This window comes from Equus quagga, chromosome 2, assembly GCF_021613505.1.
Source record: "Equus quagga isolate Etosha38 chromosome 2, UCLA_HA_Equagga_1.0, whole genome shotgun sequence".
Taxonomy (NCBI): Eukaryota; Metazoa; Chordata; class Mammalia; order Perissodactyla; family Equidae; genus Equus; species Equus quagga.
In genome coordinates this window covers 166,571,106-166,592,098 of record NC_060268.1, presented here as the reverse complement: position 1 = coordinate 166,592,098, position 20,993 = coordinate 166,571,106, and the positions used below count along the sequence as shown (strand labels likewise).

General features: G+C 45.3%; 1 protein-coding gene across 33 annotated transcripts in view; it reads right to left on the bottom strand.

Moving 5' to 3' along the window:
• Positions 1-273: 273 nt before the first annotated feature.
• The window catches only part of TCF7L2 (transcription factor 7 like 2), a 194,524-nt gene continuing 173,804 nt past the window's right edge, over positions 274-20,993 (bottom strand). For 6 of the 33 annotated variants that reach the window (XM_046653542.1, XM_046653544.1, XM_046653543.1 and 3 more), the window contains 7 exons: positions 15,827-15,967; positions 15,045-15,204; positions 14,527-14,634; positions 9,775-9,823; positions 9,159-9,209; positions 7,788-7,860; positions 274-2,411 (listed from right to left, as the gene is read on the bottom strand). In XM_046653542.1, the coding sequence (XP_046509498.1) occupies positions 1,988-2,411; positions 7,788-7,860; positions 9,159-9,209; positions 9,775-9,823; positions 14,527-14,634; positions 15,045-15,204; positions 15,827-15,967 (1,006 nt within the window). In that variant the 3' untranslated portion in view covers positions 274-1,987. Of the gene's footprint in view, positions 2,412-3,703; positions 3,709-7,096; positions 7,170-7,787; positions 7,861-9,158; positions 9,210-9,770; positions 9,824-14,526; positions 14,635-15,044; positions 15,205-15,826; positions 15,968-20,993 lie in introns of those variants that run through there. The other 27 variants (XM_046653545.1, XM_046653546.1, XM_046653552.1 and 24 more) reach the window with 12 other exon arrangements.

The following is a 20,993-nucleotide window of genomic DNA, read 5'->3' as shown; positions in this document are numbered from 1 at the left end:
GACATTTGCTCTGTAACAGTGCTTTGCTTTCAGAGATGGAACTAACCAAGTACACAAAGTACACCAAACAGGCATTAAGAATGAGGGCGGGGGGTGGGGAATGAGTTCAGGACCCTCAAAAGAGTTCAGGACCACTTTTCAGTATCCAACACCACCCACCACCCATACCAACCATGAGGTCTCAAGGTCGAGCCTGGGAGTGAGTTTCGCTTGGTGAAGGCGGACCCAGTGTCCCCAGAGAGGAAATCCAAATCATAGAAACAAGCCTTGGTCTGCACATACTAAGTTGCTTTTATTAATCCAGAACAGCATGCTACAGATACTGTACAGCATGAACATTTATTCATTACAAAAATGGCTTCCAAACCATTAAAAATGAAATTGGAATAAGAGCATAAAACGGAACAGTAACATCACAACTGTTAGGAAACATTCAAAGTATTCACAAAAAATGTTATAGTTAGCATTTTAATAAACCAGAGAAAAATCGGAGACAGTTTTACAATCGCTTCATGTCAACTACAATGGCACTGAAGGAACAGGTTTCAGCTTTATACAGCATTTTGCAACATCAACATGCCTAGGTTTTTTTTATTTTTAAAGTTTGCTACCTACTTGTATGTCATACGTGTACATAAAAGCGGCAGCTGGTTTTTTTCCTTGAAGAGTAATCTAATATACAGAAATTTGGCCCTTAAGGGTTTATACCTCTTCGTTTAAAATGCTTTCTGGACAATCTGCTACCAAACACATCTTGTTATAGGTGACAATAAAACTACATACAAATCTACCTATGTAACATCACAGCAAAACAGGATGAACAAAAATTACAGCATCAAAAAGAGGGAGAAAGCTAAAGTCATTGAGAATTTTGGCACATAAAGTTTTGCACACAGTCAGTCCATGTTACCTAAGGGTGCAGGGCATTCGACTGCGAGTCCAAAGAGGAAACAGGATGGTTCCCACTGTCGCTCATACAGCGTCGCTAAGATTCCCTCACTAATTTTCAAGTCTTGTTTTACATAATGGCTTTTAAAGCAACTTTTGTTAATGCTACTGATTCTTGAATGCAACTATTAACGTCCATTTGGCGGCATCTGGGTTTCATACAGCGCAAAAAAAAAAAAACAAAGTCAAAAAGGGAAACGAAAAAATATATATACACATTTTATATATAAACTTAAAAACCTTGTACAAATGAGTTATTATATATAAGATGCTTACGCTAAGGGGAAAAAAACTTTATACAGTTTCAAGAAAAAGGAAAACATATTTTAAAAGGGACGACGTACAGCTTCGACGAGCAATCTCTAAAGCAATAAATACTACTGGTCCAACAGCGTTGTGATTCCATTAATTGGTGATTAGCATCCCCTCCCCCCAAAAGAACAACACCATGGAACAAGGTATATTAACACATTTTAACCCTTTGTTTCTGTACATTTAAACAATAACAAGTAACATCACAATAAAAGTTGTTTCACACAGAAAAAAAAAAAAAAAACAGAAAAAGTCATGGCACTGCATTCCTTGTGCCCTTATTATGGTTTAAAAACCAGATGTAAAATGATTGGTTCGCAAGCTCGTATTTAATACAAATAATACAGAACCAACTCCTTCTGGAGGGCTGCTTCAAAATCGCTTTTTTTTTTCTTTTTGTTTTTTAATCAGTCTTTTAAAACTAAGCTATCCGAACTACATAACAGTTATGTATATATATATATATTTTAAACGCTACAAAGACTTTAAACAGCTGTTGATAAAAATTTTGGTAGAATCATGAGGTTCTTCTCTCATCTACATATTTAAAAGGAGGAATTGAAATAAGAATGGGTCAAATATTGACCAATGAACTCGATAAACATCAACTAATGTAGCCACATGGCACAAAATTAAAAGAGTACAAAACGAAACCTTGCGAAGGGGGGACAAGAAAGAAAAAGCCAAATGAAACACTCACAAACCGGGCGGGGCTCAGAAGCTAAAGCTATTCTAAAGACTTGGTTACGAGGGACAGTGGCTGGGGGTGGCTCCCAGCCAGTGAGTTGTGGGAATGTAAGGAAGATGTTGACGGCTGTGCAATCGACGAGGAGGACATGATGGACGGCTGCAAAGCGGCAGGCGGCAGGTCCAGGGCCCCGTTGGGACAGAGGGTAGGGGCCTTGCCGTGGGCGGCCTCGGCAAGCAGGAGGGCGGGCGGCGGAGGCATCATGGAGAGGTGGGCCAGGGGGTCGGGCTTCAGGGACAGTGAGAGAGGCTGGGTCTGCTCAGTCTGTGACTTGGCGTCTTGGGGAGGGGAGCCGAGCAGGCTGGGGGAGGGAGGAGGCGAGTCTAGTAAGCTTCCATCTGAAGAGGGTGGACTGAGGCAGCTGCCTTCACCTTGTATGTAGCGAACGCACTTTTTTTTTCTCCTAGAAACAGGGGGAGAGAGTTATCTGTGAATAAAGGGCAAAGATGCCAAGGGAGAGAGTTATCTACTGCTCAGAGCCACGTTGAAGTCACCTAACGGATGCCCCACGCAGACGGCACACCCAGCAGCCAGAGGACATTACAGTTCCGCTGGGGTGCTAGGCTCACTTGACTACTGCCCGCACCTACGCCTGCTCTGGCAAACCATCTGTGTGAGAGAGCGAGCTCCCTACCTACCTGCTTCCCCTGCCCCCACTAGCCGCCCACGACCCCAGCCCTGCGCAAATACAAAGGGAGCAGACTAAAGGATGCCACCTGTAGACTGTGGCATCGATTTGCCACAAAGTGGCTACATCCAAATTGAGATGAACTGAAAAGCTTATTTCTCTTTTGGCTTGGACATACCCTGACTTTCCCATCAGATCCTGCCCCCCTCCATTCCCACCCCCTCCCCAATTGTTGTGTGTGTGTTTGTGTAAAAGAGAAAGACAGAGCTCCTCCCCCAGGCGCCTCATGTCAATGTGAAACACTCAAAATGCTGACTGTGGAGCCCACAGAGCTGAAGACAGCGCTAGCAAGAGCCTTAAAGGTTTTAACACCGCACCACACCACCACCAGGCTGCTGGTGCCCAGAGAGCCTTCGGGCTTGTCTGTTAAGAACCACACCAAATCAAGAGAGGTCAGAATCAGGTGAGAGGAGGGGAGAAACAAAAATAAAACAAAATAAAGTAAAAAACAAAACAAAAACCAAAAATAAAAAAACCAAAAAACCACCAAAAACAGGTAGAAGAGGATCAACAAAGGTGGGGGAGGGGGAAGAATAAGAAAAACAGAAAATGATCCAAAGGAACAAGAATAACTGGTTGTATGGCCTGCAGGTTGTGGATTAAATTATGATTCAAACTTGATTTTTTTTTTTTTTTTAAGATTTGGGGTCTTCCCCTCCCCCACCCCATAGTTAGAAGGCTAGAAGGAGAGACGGTGAGGATGGGATGGAGGCGTCCTGCCCTTTATCAACATGCCGAGGCCAGGAAATGGAGGGCACAGCATGTCACAAGGAGGTGCCGACGAAGAAGAAGTGCCAGGGAATCGCAGCATGGAACCTTCTGGGGTTTGGGTTATCGTGATTAGTGTTTAAACCAGAAAGACTAATGTTGCCCTGCACCAAAAGCAGAACCTCCCCTCTCCATTTCCTGTTTGTGTAAGAAACAGGGATGAGAATTTCAGAGCCTCTCTTGCTTATCATCAAAGGGGGGGAAATCAATGCAAGACATTGAGCATGTGACCTCAAAGCTTCTCCTACTGTTAATCCCAGACCGATGGGGTAATATTTGGTTGGAAAGGTGATCCTCGGGACAAAACCCCTTATCCTATAAAAATAATGCAGACACAGGGTATATGCTGATCTAAGGAGAATCCAGTCAGAACTGTGGCTGATACCACTCCGTCTAAAAACAAGTGTGTAAGCACTGGCCAGCTTTCCACTGCTGCCTGGTTGAAGGCAACTACCATCAGATGTCATTGGCCTTTGAAAGGAAGGGGGTGTAATGAGCTCCTCTTGGGTCTGTGCCCCAGAGCTGTCTGATCATGCCCCTCAGTGCGTGGGGTGTGGACTCAGCAAGATGGCAGGAGGGATGAGAGGAGGGGAGGGGAGGGAGGGAACATGCTGGGTCTTTCCTGCCTCCCAGAGGCTGAGACCCATCAGGCTGGTGGCCTCAGGGTCTACCTGTGCCCCCTCTGGGTCAGAAGGAACTCTAGGGGAGCGAGGGCAGCCCCCTTCAGCTTTAATTTGACAAGGTTCCTTTTTCTCCTCTGGGATAGACTGGGGATTCTGCGCCCATCCCAGAAACCCAACATAAATAATTAAGCCTCTCAGAGTTTTAAACCACCTTAGCCTGCAGATCAAAACATGCTCAAAAAACTAAGATGTCCATGCATTTTAAAAATGGGAGAAGGTAGAGGGTAGGGATGGGGGGGCATAAGCAAAACTGAGAAAGCAAGAGAGACAAATGGGAGAAAGGAGAGGAAAGGCAGAGAGAGAGGGAAAAACAACAGGAAACAGGGGAATGACATCAAGCAGCATTCCATGCTATATTAGGGCAGAGTGAAAAGATGGGAAAAGCAACTTGGTGGGCTCAAAACAGAATCTTGTTAAAATGTCCTCAAATGTCAAATAAAATTAGAAACCCTGCGTGGCGAACAAGGAGCCCTGATTGGCTGGGAGCCTTTCTGATGCTCCCCTCACCCTTCCCCCCCTCCTTGTGACACGGAAGTTTCCATGTCGTGGGGATGAGTAGGAGCATTTTGAACAGGGACATGAAGACTATGAATGACAGAGTGACGCTCCTTCTAATAGGTAGTTGAGCAAAGAGCAGTGGGAACACACACGCATTTCTAATGAGCCAGAAAATGCCTCGTTTTGCAACTTTTCTTTTTTAAAGCACATTTTGTCCTATTGATTTAGCATCAAGCCAGATCCTGGCCAAGTTAAGAGGAAAAGTTGAGGGAAAAAGGGACAAAATCCACCAGCTTACCCTCCCCAACCTAGGCTCCATCCCCAATCAAGGAGTGGCCTCTTCTTCAAAATCCATTTTTAGCTTCTCATGGATTTATTCTGAAAGGAAACTAAGGGTCCTTCTGATCTTGTTTTGGAATTACACCCTTAAAAGAGCAGAAATGCACCTGCTAAAGCTTTTAGGATATGAAAAAACATCCCCAACAGAAGAAAAAAGGCCACCAGGAAAACTCTAACGGTGCCGAGGTGGGAAGGGCGCTGAGGAATGAGGAGAGACTGCAGTGCTGCCACACTGACAGCTGGCCCCTCAAAGCGGCACCTCAGAAAATCATGTTTATGAAGCAGCTACAAAGGTTGAGGGTTTTGTTTGTTCGTAAAATCGTAATGAAAGTTCTCGTCTCTGAGGAAGATACTGCACCCTGGCTTTAAGCAAGGTGCAGGCTGTGTCTGAGAAGGGAAACGTCTGCCCAAATTAACGTCAGTAATGATCACTTTCAGGAAAAAATAGCAAGTCTAACTGCCAGCAACTGCTTTCGAAACAAAAAAGGGAGCGCTAAACCACCACTCACCCCCAGTGAATAAAATGCACAAACAGGCAACAAGCCGTCTTACGAGGTACACACCATGGGGTCAGGCGTCTGCTTCTACAGATCGTGACAGACCTGCTCAGGAGTGGACCCTGCGGTCGGCTAACCCTTCGCCATGGCAGGGCGTCACTGGACAGGATTCTGCAGCTAGTTATCTTCCTACCCAGCGCAAATAAAATGATGCCACCAATTCCCTGCCTGGAGAGGGAAGCAGAGTTCCTGTCTGCCAAGCTGGCCGTAATGAAGTACCTACGATCCTTCCTCAGCTCTATCATGATACTCTTCTCTGTTGCAGAGAGAAGACCTCAGGACTGTGTGGACAGGACATCTGTCACAGCTGTGATCACTGCCATCTCACAGAATGACTGGAGAACCCCTCTCCTGCGGGGTGTCCACCTAAGGCCCCGGATCCTCACTCAGTGGGCAGAGGCCCATCAGCGGAGCTCCCTCTCAATCTACACTCACAGGCCCTCTCTCCCCTAAGCGTCTGGTCGATGCTGAGGCATGTCACCAATCTCTCGGAAGGCATCAGGGTTGGGGAGAGACACAGGAGACTCGTGGACATGCACGTGATGGGATGGACATCTGATCTACTCTCTAAAGACGGAACACATGGCAAAGGCATGGAGAGAGGGACACGTGACAAGGGAGGCACTACGAACAGGGAAGCATGTTGGGGGTGTTGAGATACCTACCATCATAATATTCCAAATTCAAAGACTGCTTGTATCAGAACAAAGAAACAACAAATTTAACCAAAGGTGGTCATTAAAGGAAAGGAAATGAGACAGGAACTAGCTGGTATCCCTCCACCAAGAAGGAAGTACCTACACCTTCCCTGAAATTACAGGTTGGATGGAAACCTGCAGGTGGAACACGGGTGTTTAATTTGGACTCTTCCGAGTTCATTTTGGAACCAATGCTCCCTCTCGCTAAATATATACAGATTTTTCATTCTGCAGGCTACCAGCACTGCAGCATGTGACCGCATGACGCACTGCTTGCAGCCCTTTCGCTGGTGCATGCCGTTCAATGCCACGCTTCTTTTCAGCACTGTAAAACAATGTCAGCTAGCCGAGCTCCTCTGTACAAAGAGGTGTTTTTTAAACATAAAACAGAAAAAGAAAACAAAACTAAAAAAAGCCTGCCCCGGAGCACTTCTCCAAGTGTCTTGACTCCAAGTGCAAGGGAATGCCATTGCTGCCAATTTTAGCTCATTCAAACCTCTGCACGTGGGGGCTCTCTAGGCTCAGCCTATGTGCCCCGGAAGTACACATAGGGCCAGGCCAGTTCCAGGATGCTGGCTTTCAAAGCAAAAGGATAAGTGCCCATCCTGATCTGTCAGGGTTGTGGTCTAGGTCCCACCACCAGGGATATTTCTAAGAGCAGGGGGAAAAAGAGAAAGAGAAAATGGGGAGAGGACACGGCATAAAATTAGAAAGGAAATTTTGAAGAGGGAAGGTCGTTAGTCATTGATGCCAGTGGGGAAATAGATGGGAATGAGGTCAAAATATATTGACACACTAAGGTACCAGAAGGACAGATATGCTCTGATTTTCCCAAAGGCCTCGCAGTGGTAATATACCTGCACGGTTTGCACCATAAAGTCTGTCGGTCAAGCCCGAACAGTGCCCGACACTTCTTTGGAGTATTTGCATCTGTTAGCATAAGGTAAACACAAAAAAAATACAACACAATGGTGGGTCGTGCTCAGTTGGATGTGAAATCTCAGCTACAGCTGACTTGTCTTCTCTAGCACCTCGGTTCTATTTGATTGTCTTCCCTCACCAAGGACATGAAAGGAAAGGACTTCTACGAGTCAAAAGAAAAAAATAAAATAAAACGATAAAACACAAAACAAAACAACAACCGGAAACCAAAAAACAACAAGGAAAAATAAACAAAAATAGAGAGAGAAGAGGAGGGGAAAAGGTGACGCTATTTGCTTCTACCTAGGCCAGGATTACGATGGATGTCACTGAGCCCCATCCTGGGCTGGCATGAGGAAGGGGGCTGGCAGGCAACGTTCCCTGGGAGGGGACGTGCTGGGGTTTGCTGTCGCTGACCCGAGGAGGCACAAATGATGCTGTTTTACAGTGGCATTTTGGCTAGCAGCAGCAGGGAGAACAAGCACATCCCTCACAGAGCAGTGTCCCGCGCCCTCGTGTCTCCTAAGTCCACACACAGATCTACAAAGCAACAGGCCAGAGAAGGGGGAAAGGACCAAAGAGACCAGCTGCAAACCAGCACAGCGAATCTGGGAAATCTATACACACCTGCAAGGGCCGCACCAGTTATTCTGTTGATCAAGGCCAAAGCGCGCTCGGCATTTCTTAGGAGCGCTCAGGTCTGAATGAGTTCAAGAGAGAAGCGAGCGGAGGAGGAGGAGGAGGAGGAGGAGGAGGAGGAGGTGGGAGAGAGGGAGAGAGAGAGAAAGAGGGGGAGAGAGAGAAAGAGAGAGAGAGGGAGGAAAGGAGGGAGGGAGGGAGGGGGGAAAAGAGAAAGATACAAATAAGAAAAAAATAAAAATAAAAAAGGGAATAAATCAATGACCTGGTTACTAATTACAAAATATTGACTTTCGATTTTTAACTTTAATTAAAAAAAAAAAGTAAAAAATCACATTCTTATTCAACTTGTGAAATTAGCTGTTGCAAATAAAGCTGCAGTATCCCTTTTTTATGGACTGTCTCTCAGATTCGGTTTGAGCTGATAACGGGAAGTTCGATACAGAAGAACTAACTTTTAAATAGCATTTTTCCTCTTTTGGTTCTGCTTTCCCTTTTTTTTCTCTCTCTCTCAATTTGTTTTTCTTAAAGAAGAAACTAAAGAGAAGGAGGGAATTAAGTTTGTCACATGCTTTCTTTTCTTCTCAGAGTCCAACAGTTTAAAAAAGAAAAAAAACTACAAATAAAAACAGAACAAAACGAAACAAAACAGAAAGAAATAAAGAAAGAAAAGGGTTGTGGGACTGGGATATTGCAGCTTTTGGAATGTTCATCTTTTTTTTTAAATCTATTTTTATTAATATTAAGAGAGGAACAGGAAAAGGTCAACAGGCTGTGAATGAGCTGTTAGGAGGGGTCAGAAGCTCACAGCGGCGTTTAAGCAGGTTCAGTCAGTGAATGCTAGTGGATTTGCAAATTATGAGCAGAAAAGCAAAAGGAAGAAAAAAACTAAAATAAAAAAAAGCGAAGGAAAAAATAATCATACTGCGGATGCATGCTTGCGTGAGAAAACTTAGTGGGAGCGATGAAAAAAATGCCATTAGATTAAGGAGGTTTATTACTGAATTCCTTCCATTTTGCGTTTAAAAAAATTTTTTTTTTTACCAGTCTCTTTTAAAGAAATACTGCATATTCAATTTGCACAGTTAGTTCAACTCTAAAGCACTGTCATTACTGCTTAAACAACTGTTATGGGAAAAATAAATAAATAAACAAAGCAGAAGTTAAATTAAATTCAAAAAACAACCAAAGCAACGGAAAAAAAAAAAAAAATCTACCGAAACATACGAAACCGTGTAGATGGTCATTTTAAAGACTGTTCAAATGTCATACGTGTTCAAGGTTAATAAAACTCTAATGGCAAGAAAAATTAAAAAACAGTTTATCAACTATTTTAACGACTCAAAATGACATTAGCACCTGTAATCGGAGGAAGTGAAAGGCAAGGATTTAGGAAACATTCGCTGTGTTCTGAAAAAAAAGAACAAATTATACAAAGCCTTCAAAATGTTTTTGTTGTTGTTGGTAAAACCTGGCCTTCTCCAGGGGACCTCTGAGATTGCCTATGCAGTATTTCTAATTTCTTCTAGAGAATGACAAACCTCCTTAATTTAAATTGGGTGCAATTTACCACTGTAAAGGCATGCATTGGAACATTCAGGAACAGCCCAGTTAATATCAAACACTCACACACACCCCTCCTGCTCCCCTAGCCCCTCCTGGGCCCTCCTTAGACACATACACAATAAGCAGACTGGATAATTCCCCCACAGCCATGCCTACCGCTCGAGTTACAGGCTCTGCAGTTATTTAAAAACACATTCCACTAGAATTACAATGTGCTTTTCATGCAACAATGAATGTTACTAGCTTTAAAAGGGCGGTCATGAAGCAATTAATTAAAAGGCATAAACAAAAGGCTGCCTAAGATGGGTTCCCCCCCAATGTCCTGGCCTTGAATTTCTCCTGCCTCCCCCCCTGAGATAGAAGCCTAGCATCAAAGCCGCCTGCCTCCAGCCTGATTATCCTAACTTACCATTGGTCTCTCCGGGCTGCTTGTCCCTTTTCCTCTTCTTCTTCTTGCCCTGAATGAACAGAGGAAACACAGGGAATTATTTCGAGAAACAGATCTGGGCTCACCTGGAGAGGAGGAAGCAGGAGGAAGGAAGCACAGGGCTCTCTCCATCCACACCGGCTCCTTGCGTGTTTTCCAGCCCACCCCGCTTTAATCCAAAGGCCTGTCAGTGGTGCTCCGGCTGGAGGGACCCGTGCCCGGCAGGAGAGGAGAAGGATCAGCAGCAGGAGGGCAGGAAATTCCTCTGTGCCCGCGCATCTTTGTCCATCCTTACACCTGACCCCAAGCATCTGATTCCATCAGAGCAAGAACCGCACGAGGAAGATTCAGGCAGGTGTGGAGAGACAGGGCTGGAAGTGGCCCGAGAGCCCTCTGCCACAGGGCAAATGAACACTGGGATGGCTGCGTGTAGTTCGCCGCCTGGCCCCACGCAAATCTCTTCCTTATTAAGGCCAAAAGGTCCTCATTTGGAATCAAAAAATGAAAGCTTTCGTAGGGGCTTCTCTTAGAGCTGTAGTGTGAGCTTTGGTTTCAAAAGACAGAAGAGGACCAAAAAACAAAAGAGGCAAAATAGAATCAGAAATCATCTGAGCTCCTTTTGAAACTGCTGAGTGGACATCCACCAAAGGAGACCGTCTCTCCATTCTCCTCTGACATAATGATTATAATCCTCCTAGGAATAACAGCTAACATTTATTGAGCACATACAATAAGTCAGGCATGATTCTAAGTGTGCTATGTACTCATTCATTTATCCTCACGCAATCCTACACATCAGGTATTATCACCATTCCAGCTTTACAGGTAAGGAAACTGAGTCACATAACTTTCCTGAGATAACACAGCCAGCAGATGGCGGGGCCAGGATGGGAACACGGGCGTTCTTGGCTCCACAGCCCATACCCACCAGGTTATGCTGCCTATGTATTTGGCGCCCGGCCCTCTGAGGAAGCTTGTGAATTGACTATGGGTGATGAACTACATGGAGTCATTCACATTCTCCTGCTATCTTCAGTCTGCTGGGGGCTGTGCATGTGGAATGGGAACAGAGAGGAATCGTGCAGGTGACTGCCTCATTCCAGGTCGGAAGCAAGCTGTCCCTCACCTCATCAGGGCTGGTCTATCCACGAGTTAGCTGCCTGGTACCTATGAAATGTCACCAACAAAAGGAACGGTCTTACACATCTATTTATTTCAGAATAGCTAAACTCTGCCTTTGCCTAAAGGTTCTCTTGGTATGCTGATGTCAGCTCCAGAAGAGAAAAGGTCAGTGGTAGGTAGAAAACCTGAGAATCCAGAGGCCCTGTAGGGAGAACCTCGGGGCGGAGATGCCACAGAGTTTTAGCTCGATCCAAGGGCTGAGGGCCAACTGTTTTAGAGAAAGCCCCCCTTTCACTCAGATCTTGGGACCTGGATCACTCAAGAAAGTTGTTCTGGCCTTCAGTTCAGTGTTTCTGGTTGAAACATTTTATGTTCCTTGATACATAATTTTTAAAAAAAGAAAGTTCACCTCCCTTCTCATGAGGCTGGGCACCCCATCTTCAAGTATGTGCCCTTCCTACGTAAGGAGCAAAGTGCCACCTGGCCATCATAGGACGGGCAGGGGATCTGGTTTCAGTTTATGTAGGAGCCCAAAGAAAAAACTCAACTGGGTAGAGAAATGCTTCGACTTCATCTACACACCTGAGGGCCTCTCGGTCACCTTTAACACGGCTTCCCTTATTCCAACCTCCTGCGACATATTCTGAAAGGCAGCTGGAAATTCCGCTCCCCATGGCAAGCCGTCAGTTTAGGCTACATGACTGAGATGTTCATGATGGAGAAAATTAGCATTTAGACTACAGGCTTCTCGAGGCCAGGGACTGTGTTTCAATCAGAAGAGGACAAGAAACTTGATAAATACTGTTTAGGGAAGATGGAGATGCATCCCCAGGAGGTGGCCACCCCATTCTCTCTTTAAATGTAACGAAAGAAAAGACCTAACACATGGGGGAAAGGGGAAAAAACTCAAGATGAGCAGATGATCTAGGATTTACCTCCTTTACCTAATTAGAAGACCTGGAAAGGAAATAATGTTCTAATACAATGACAGGGGTTAGAGACTGCACTATGGGACCAAAATGTTTTCTCTTGTGCTCCAGAAAGCGCCAAGTCCGACAACCTCAATGTGACTGCTTTACTCAATTCTATTGTGCAAAGGTAGCGATGGAAAGGCTTCTGTCACCACGTGGTTGGAAAAGTAGCAATGTGAAAGAGGCACGAGGTTAGTTCAGAAAACTTTCTCTAGAAGAACCTTTTGGACTTTACAACGACCCAAAGTAATTTATAGAAGCTCCTATGTCAAGTCAGTTAAAAAAAATACTGACAAGTTTCCACCACAATCAAATCCATAAAAACTTCAACCTGGTTCTTGCTCCATAGACTGTTTCCTGGGGGCACGAAAGGAAGGAGTGTGTGCATGTGTGTTCACACCCATCTGTAATAGCCATCAAGAGGGGACTCTGACACATCCCTTTATAAGAGAGAAAGCTCCTGGAGCCCCAAATTCAGATCACCTCTAAACTTTCTCTCAAGTCTTTGCAGGAGTTCCCCTATCAGACCAAAATCCTTCTGAACGAGCTAGTCATTTCAAGTGCCTCGTGGACCTTCGGAAACCTAGAAAGCACTTCACAGAAAGCCTCAGGCAATATTTGGTCTGACTGACTCTCAGGCAAGTCAACTGCAGCCTTCTTTTGAAGCTATCACAAAGTCGACCTTGTACCTTTGTGGACATTTCACCCTGCACAACTCCAGAGGGCACTATGCACACAGACTACAGCGTAAACGGCACATCCTAGAGTTGTGCACTGCACGCCCTGCACAGCTGTACATGAAGGCCCTACTATGACCCAAAATGTCTAGTGGGGATATGATATCTATAGACGAGCTGAATTCCTCTCTGTGGTACCATTCTAGATTACTCAAAGAATTGGATCTGTTGCAGGTAGAAGCTGGAGATGAACTCTGAGAACTTCTGACCCAAAACCAGGAGAGCAGCTGTCCTGAAATGAGATGGTTGTACGTGTGGAGGCTGTAGAGCTTGCCTGCTGCTGGAAAGCTCCACCTCGAGGTCAGGTGGGGGGAGCGGCGAGCCTGTGGGAGAGCATTAACTTTCTCATCCTCTTCCTTTCAGCTCCAGAAGAAAGGCTTCCCCACCGCACACACGCTGAGGACAAACGCAAAGGTCCCAGCAGTTAAGACCCTGAGCGTGCCCATCTGTGAGCGACAAGGGCTCGGAGCACAGCAAACGTGCCATTGAGAGGCACTGGCACTAATGCCGGTTTCAGCTCCCAGGAGGAACACAGCCTAATGCTGCCAGCGAAGGGCAGCGGGACCCAGAGGGAGACGGGTGGGGGCCATGATGAACACGTGGGAGTCAAGCTCAACAGTCTCTGTTCATTTTTCCTCATCCACGTGGCAAAGAGCACCCAGCAAGCACATGTTTAAAGAGATGAGAGTAAAACAAGTTCTGAGAACGATTCCATCTCATTTAACTCTAAATCCCCACAATACCGTCCGCACGGGAAGTTGGCAATCAGCAATAATTGAATGGATCTCAACCCACATACACAGAGAGCTCTTTCACCACGGATGACGTCCATGGGAGAGCTCAGTCAGGGAGCATTGATCGGTAAAAGAATCTTCCAGGGCTCCAAGCCACGGACAAGAAACAGGAGGAGAAGCCTGTTGTTGACATTAAGACAAGTTTTGTTTCTCCCCCAAAGAGTGGATGGTGAAAATCACTTCATAAAACCCAATGCCATGTAATAAAGCATCAGACAAAATAAGAGACACTGCTTCCATCTAGAGAGGAGAGTGAGCTCAGCACTCGAGCTCCTGGGCAAAATGCAGACAAAGTAAGTGACAGGGGACAGAGGTCCCCAGAGGAGAGCCAGGTTGTGGGAGGAGAGGAATCGTGGGTGTCACAACCACTGTGATCACTAACAACACCCTACAGTGTTTCTTCAAACACAGGAGAGGAAATCAGGCAAATCCTGCAGCCAACACAGAGTTCAGGAACACACACACACCACACGGCACAAACACACCACACACACCCTCTCCTCCCCTTGCTGGGCCCCAAGTCATTTCCTCCATCCTGCTAAAGGAAGACTTTCACTGGCTACTTCCAGGGATATTCCCATCATGCCCCTCTCAGAGTGAACTAGGCTTCCAACTTCTACTGCACCACAGCAGAAGGCAATTGTTTTGTTTTTCCCTCTTAAGAGTGAAGGCCCCACTGGAAGACCTGTGAGGAATTAAACTCTCTTCTTCTGCCCCTACCCACTGGTCTTCCCTGTAAGACCACCCCACGGACAACTACTGAGAAGCAAAGAAGCCCCATTGAGTGTATCTCAAAGCCATGTCTCTTCAGTCAAATGGGCAAGAAGGTGTGGACAGCCCACATCAACTCCATGGGTCCCAAGCTGGAACACCAGAACACCAGCCTCCCCGCTTCCTCCCTAAAGAACTATTGCACACTGATGGAGCCATACTGGAGGCCAAGACAAGACCCTCCAAAATGGAGCTCAGGTGAGATGCTAATGGTCCCAGGAGCGGGCACACTGAATGGTCCTGAGGCTGACTCAAGTTGGCAGGTTGCGTTCCCTTTATCCAGATGGACATCCAACCCATCTCTACAGACTCTAGTTCTGATAAAAATGATCCACCTACATAGTTATCCCGTGCGGACCAGCCGGGATACAGCTGCATGTGAAGCTGTCGCTCCTTCCGGGCCAGCTCGTAGTATTTCGCTTGCTCTTCTCTGGACAGGGCATGCCACTGGAGGGGACACAAGCAGGGGAGAGACATGCAAAAATGTCATGAACTACACAGAGGCTGCGGGATGACTGATGCTTCCATCAGAAATGCTACAATCTGCCGATACTGACGGTTTAGGGGTCCTGGCACTAACAGGAGTGCTCAGTCAAACCCGATTTATCATCTGTGTCGTTCTATCACTTGCTCTGTCTCTGGGGGTGAGCCAAGATGATGGCTGTGGCTGTGGCTGTTCTGAACAACACCAGAATGTGGAGTTACCAGTCCTGACTCCATGAAGGCCAGTGGGGAGTCAGAATGTGGCTGAGGGGAAAGGACTCTCCAAACAAAGGGGGACGGGGACATTCTGCCACCCCACCCACGGCGTCCTAGTCCGTTCATCCCCCTCGTCTCCCACTGAGGCAGCCACCTACCCTTCGCCCCAGGATCTGGTTGATGGCCGCGCTTTCTTTCAACGTGCACTCAGCGACGACCTTTGCTCTCATTTCCTTCATATACAACATGAACGCGTTAAGAGGTTTCTTTATGTGGGGCTTCTTCTTTTCTTCTTCCTTTTTGGAGTCCTGATGCTTTCTGGATGTAGACAAAACACACAGACACAACCCAATGAGCAATCACAAGGTCCAACTTCCCCCCAGCAGACAGCCCATCTCCTTGTCTCCTCAGCACCCAAACCCAGCAGTTCTGAACGAGAAGCACGCTTCCACTTTTGGTCTTCTCCACCCTGGAAAATGGAACAGAAACAGCCTGGGGAGGGGGTGGGGAGAGTGGGGGCAGAGAGAGATTTTGTAATCACTTCCTCAAGTTTCACAAATACACAATTTTCCCAAGCCAGAGGGGAAAACACATGGTGGCCGTGTCCACCTCGGCCGGCGTCTCTGATGCTTGCAGCACAGAGCTCCAAGCATTCGATGACAGGGTTAGGGACACGGAAATGGTGGCGGATCCCAGTGTGTCCAAGCACATGAAAGAATAGTTCTCTTCTACCCCTCGGGGGGTGCTAGGCAGGAAACTCTGCCCTGTGCGTTTTCTCCCTCTTTCTAAGAGTCCAGAGCCCAGCCAAGCTGGTGTTTGCCAGAGTCATGCACACTGCGGCCAACTTTGGGCAGGGTCACCCACCCAACAGCCACCACAGCAGCAGCAACAGGCTAAACATGGCGGCGAAGGAGAAAGCGATCCAAAGAGCGAGACTTACGAGCTATGGAGCGAGCCGACGTCGCTCTGAGAAGATTCCTGTTTGACTGTTGGCGTGACTATAGCCGGGTGGGGAATGCCAGTCGTGTGTAGAGTATGATGTGGTGGGACCATGTGGGGAGGGAACCTGGAAGACAGAAAGCTGTGTAAATCGTCAGAATCAAAATGAATGAATGGGGAGGGATGTGTACACACAATTAAAAAAAAAAAATAGCACGTAACACGCACATGAAAGCAACCCAAGGCATATGAAACCTGTCAGCATTAATTAGCGATAAATTAAACATAATGATTCTCATAATGTCATTAAAGCCAATCTTCCCTTTCGTTATTGCTACTGACGTGAGACATTACGATTTTTAACATCCTTAGCAAAAGACAAATCTAACTGATGTCGTTGGGCGGAAAAGTACGCTCGGACTACCAGCTACAAATCACACGTCCACTTGTGTTTTGAGGTATTATTAGTGGCATCTAAGAAGACAATTTCCTAAGTCCTAATCAGCTCTGGACTGAAAGGTGAACTCTTTTGTTGCATATTGACAGCTAAATAAAATATTAACACGGCTGAAGTATACACACATTTTTGACAATGCAGCATATGCCTCATTAGGCCTCATTCTGTTGATGGAGTGAAATAAAATTTTTATTTTTCCTTTGCTGCCATGCCCCATTGTTTTGACAGGAATGGGAGAGAGGGAGGCAGAAAGATGGGGAAAATCCAAATATTTCCTATCTGGTTCTCATCACAAGTCACAGATGTTTTAAATAAGTATGTACCTTCTTATGGAAAGAGGCAAAACAAGCAGTATTTTATACACACACACACATAAAAGAAGCTTTCCATTTTGATTTGTATGTCCTTCCTGCTCTAAAATTCTAGGATTCCTAAATTACTTTTACTTAATGTACTGCCTACGCATTAAAAGGCTTTCTAAATGATTATCAAAATTGTAAATAAAGAAAAGATAAGCAAAGTTTGTGTTTTCTCCTCTAATACTGTTTATTTTTAGAAAAGTTCTTTGAAACACTATTTAGGCCCTGGATTGGCATTTCCCAACCATGCAAATTAGCCAGGACTTAAAAGAGGTAATTTCAAAATGCTCTTGGTGCATCTGTAAACGGACAACTGGATCAGACAAACAGCTTCCCATTTCCTGATATGCCTGGAGTCACCATGATTTGTACTGGGTGAGGAGAACCACGCCTCTTAAAGGAACAGATACAACTGTAGGGAGAAGAAGGATGAAGCTCACAAGTGGAGAACCCCGCCCCCCACCAAAAAACAAAATGGCAGCCTCCAAGCTCCCACCTGGGAAGGTAATGCAAGTGAGCAGACGAGGTGCTGTTCAGGTGAGGGGAACTCAGATCAAGCAACTGTTGCTTTCTTAACAAATCCAAGCCAAAAACAGTGCCCATACCATCCAAGGAGTGATGACCTGCTCTTTAGGATGGCAATTTGGGTGGGAAGTGGAGGTGCCAGTGACGGTTATTTCAAGAGGAACCTGAATTTATTTACAAGATTCCTTCCATAAGTGGATTGGAGATGAAAATAGTTTCCATTTAACCAAAATAATAGCAAATGTTAACCTGAAAAATGATGAAACATTAGAGTACTAACTGAATCTGCCTAGATGAACAGAGAATAACGCAGATTTTTGAAGGGGGCCCAGAATCACAGTGGACACTTGACTCAGAAACTCCATGATGATGTGGCCCTCTCCTGCCACTGCCTTCACAAATTTAAGCCAGTGTCAAAGTTTGGTAATAATGACACAATTTTTTACTAAGAATCATGCAAGTCCTTTTGGGGTGTCAAAAAAAAAAAGAGAGAAAACTCTCATGAGAGAAAGAGAAAAAAAAAAACAACCAATCTCCTTCCCTATCTCCTCGAAAAAATGAAAAGCGAACCCTCGGGAGGCCCTTGGGCTCCCCAGCTACACCCTGCTCCTTCCCACGGCTCGAAGGCCTCTGAGGAAATGTAAGTTAAGAACATGTGTTTTTGGAAGCCCGTGGGTGAAGTGGTGGGTGGAGTGGCAGCTTTTACTGTGAATTTTAAAGGCTTGACATTCCTCAAATACATATGTTCCTTTCCTGCTGAATGAGAAGATGTGTACAGATGTCTGAGAGGGAGAGAGAAAAAAAGGGGGGAGAGACGGAATGAAGGAGAGAAAAACACTGTGTACGTGTGCATGCATGCATGCATGTGTGTTTGTGTACCAAATAGCACAGGGAGACAGCACAGTTTGAGTACATTTTGGGGTGGGGAAAAATTTCCATTGCAGCCATGAAAAAACACTTCCAAGTTCACATACCTACACACATATTCATATATCTGAAAAAACGCATAGCAGAAAAAGAGACCGTGTATGTAGGTTATATGCATACCTCCGCTTAAATTCCTTTCTGCAGACAACTATTTCATGAGATGCAATAAACACCCTAAAAATTCTAAGCAGCTCATTATATACCCCCGTCTGCTTTTATGGCTCCAAGCCAGAATATAATGATGAACCTTAACTTGTTAAGGACAACTAATTTTTGTTTCTGGCTGTCTCAGGGGCTTCTCTCTTACTCACTCTCACTTTACTTCACTCTTGACACGTTTCTGTTAACTGGATGTCATCTGCCGGCCTTGATTTTATGCACAAGCAGTAGGATGCATTTTCCTGTGCAACAATCCTGCTTTGAGTTGCATTAGGTTTGTCATTATTCTCTCATTTTCCCCCTTGCACTTGTAACATTTCATCTCTTCCTGCCTTATTTTTTGTGAGCCACGGTGCACCCACATTATGGTTTATACATGATCTCGCTCCCTTTGAAGCCGGCAGATTTCAGAGCCCGCTCTCGTCAGGAGAAGAGCCTTGCGCCAATTTAGCAGGCTGAGGGCCCGGAGCTCCAACATCTCAATCTAAAGGGGGTCACAGGGTGGCACAAGTGAGTGTCAGCAAGAGCTGTTTAATTGCCAATCTAGGCTTCTCCATGGTGTTTAAAGTATAATGACCCATCACTTAATTCTGAGAAGTCCTGGCCCCGCTGCTGAATAGAATGAATATCAAAGGGTGTTCTGGAACAGGGCAAGCTGCCTACATTCCCTATAACTGCCATAAGTATAACAGACCTATACTTCTGTCGCTCCATTACCACAATAATGTATTTAATTTGCTGTATACGCTTTTTAACTAGCTACCTTTCATAAGGCCTACCTGGGGAATCGGCCGCCTCCCACCTGCACCTTGAGCCCCTAACCTTTCCTCCCACTGTTCCCTTCCTTCCTCCACCCCCTGCCCACCTATAAATCATCCACTAACCTCCTAATGATAATTCAATCGATAAGCTTAACCCCAATCCCTACCCTACGATGACTTCACCGCTTTTAACCTCTGGAATTCACCAAATAAACAAACAAGAAAAGCAATCAGGTGCATTATATAAATGCTGGGACGGAGGGAGGCCGAGCCGTGATGATAGGCTGCTCAGAAGCAGCTCTCCTGGGAGACTCCCCATTCGTTCCATGCTTTGCGAGGTTGTAAAGACATTCTGTAATGAATATCGCCTTCCTATTCCGGCTGGAGAAGAGAACACAGGCATTTTCCCTCCTAGCCAATACTGGTGCAGATTTTGAAACTGAGATGATCTTTCACACACGGGAAACAGATCTTTAACATCACGTGACACCCATGGCGTAATTACAAATGTCAGCTAGGCTACAGCTTGTTTTTCTTAATGAACGTGACTCACTCTTTCCCCCACCAAGAAACAGTTTTTGTAAGTCAGAAAAGAGGTATCTTGGCCTGTCTTTCCAAACCTTCCTCTGGTCTTGGATTCCCATGTTGGCTACCGAGATTAGGGGAAGAGGCTGGGGGACAGCATCCTTGCCGTGTAACGCTTGCTAATTTAATTATGTGCCATCATCCAAATGGATTCGTTGTTGCAGCCCATCAGGAAAGTCTAAACCTCCACCGATTTAATTAACTTGACTGAAAATCAGATGAACAGAAAATAAAACTATCATTAGGAGCAATTAGTGACTACTTATACTGCTACCAACCGGTTTGTAAATAGACTAGCAGTCACTGAAAAATTAGCCAGGATTCATTAGAGGGAGGAGAAGGGGAACACGGGGATTAGAGAGATCTGGGTACACAAGTGTGAGTATACGTGTGTGTTGTATATACTCATATGAAGCTTAAAGATATATGAATGGACACACGCACATGATTTTTTTTTTAACTTTCCAAGAGTTAGAGTAGCACAGGGCAAGGTGGTAGCCACCAACCCCATGTGGCTATTGGGTACTTGAAATGTGGCCACTCTAAACTGAGATGCACTGTGAGCACAAAATACACATCAGATATCAAAAACTAAGTACACAAAGAATGTAAATCTCATTAATAGTTGCTTTACAGTAATAACATGTCAGAATGATACTATTTTGATTATATTGGGTTAAATAATACATCACTAAAAATCATTTCACCTGGATTTCTTTTTTTAAAGATTGGCACCTGAGCTAACAACTGTTGCCAATCTTTTTTTCTTTTTCTTCTTCTTCTCCCCAAAGACCCCCAGTACATAGTTGTATATTCTAGTTGTAGGTCCTTCTGGTTGTGCTATGTGGGATGCCGCCTCAGCATGGCCTGATGGGCGGTGCCATGTCCGCACTCAGGATCTCAACTGACGAAACCCTGGGCCACCAAAGTGGAACACACAAACTTAACCACACGGCCATGGGGCTGGCCCTGGGGTTTTTTCTTTTTAATCTTTTAAAAATTGCAGCTATTAGAAAAGTTGAAATTCCATATGTGGCTTACCTTCTATTTCTACTAGACAGTGCTACAGTAGGGAGGGTGCTTGGGGGTGGGGGAAGGGAGGCGTCCTTTCTTGTTGATGCAGAAGAGCCTGAGCTTTTATGTAATAATAAAATTACCTCCTCCATTTTCCTTCTCACCCAGTACACGGCAACAGAGAAACAACTCTTTAAAAAGCTCTGTGTGTCCTAACTGCTTCTTCCTGCCTTCTTAAATTCTTAAAAAAATATTGTTCAATTGATGGACTCAAAAATTTGACCTCAACATTTCAATATCACCTACCTGAAAAGTTCAGGGCCATTTTTCAGTATTTTTCTAGGAGCAAAGCCTAATGCTCTAAGGGTCTTACGCCGTTAG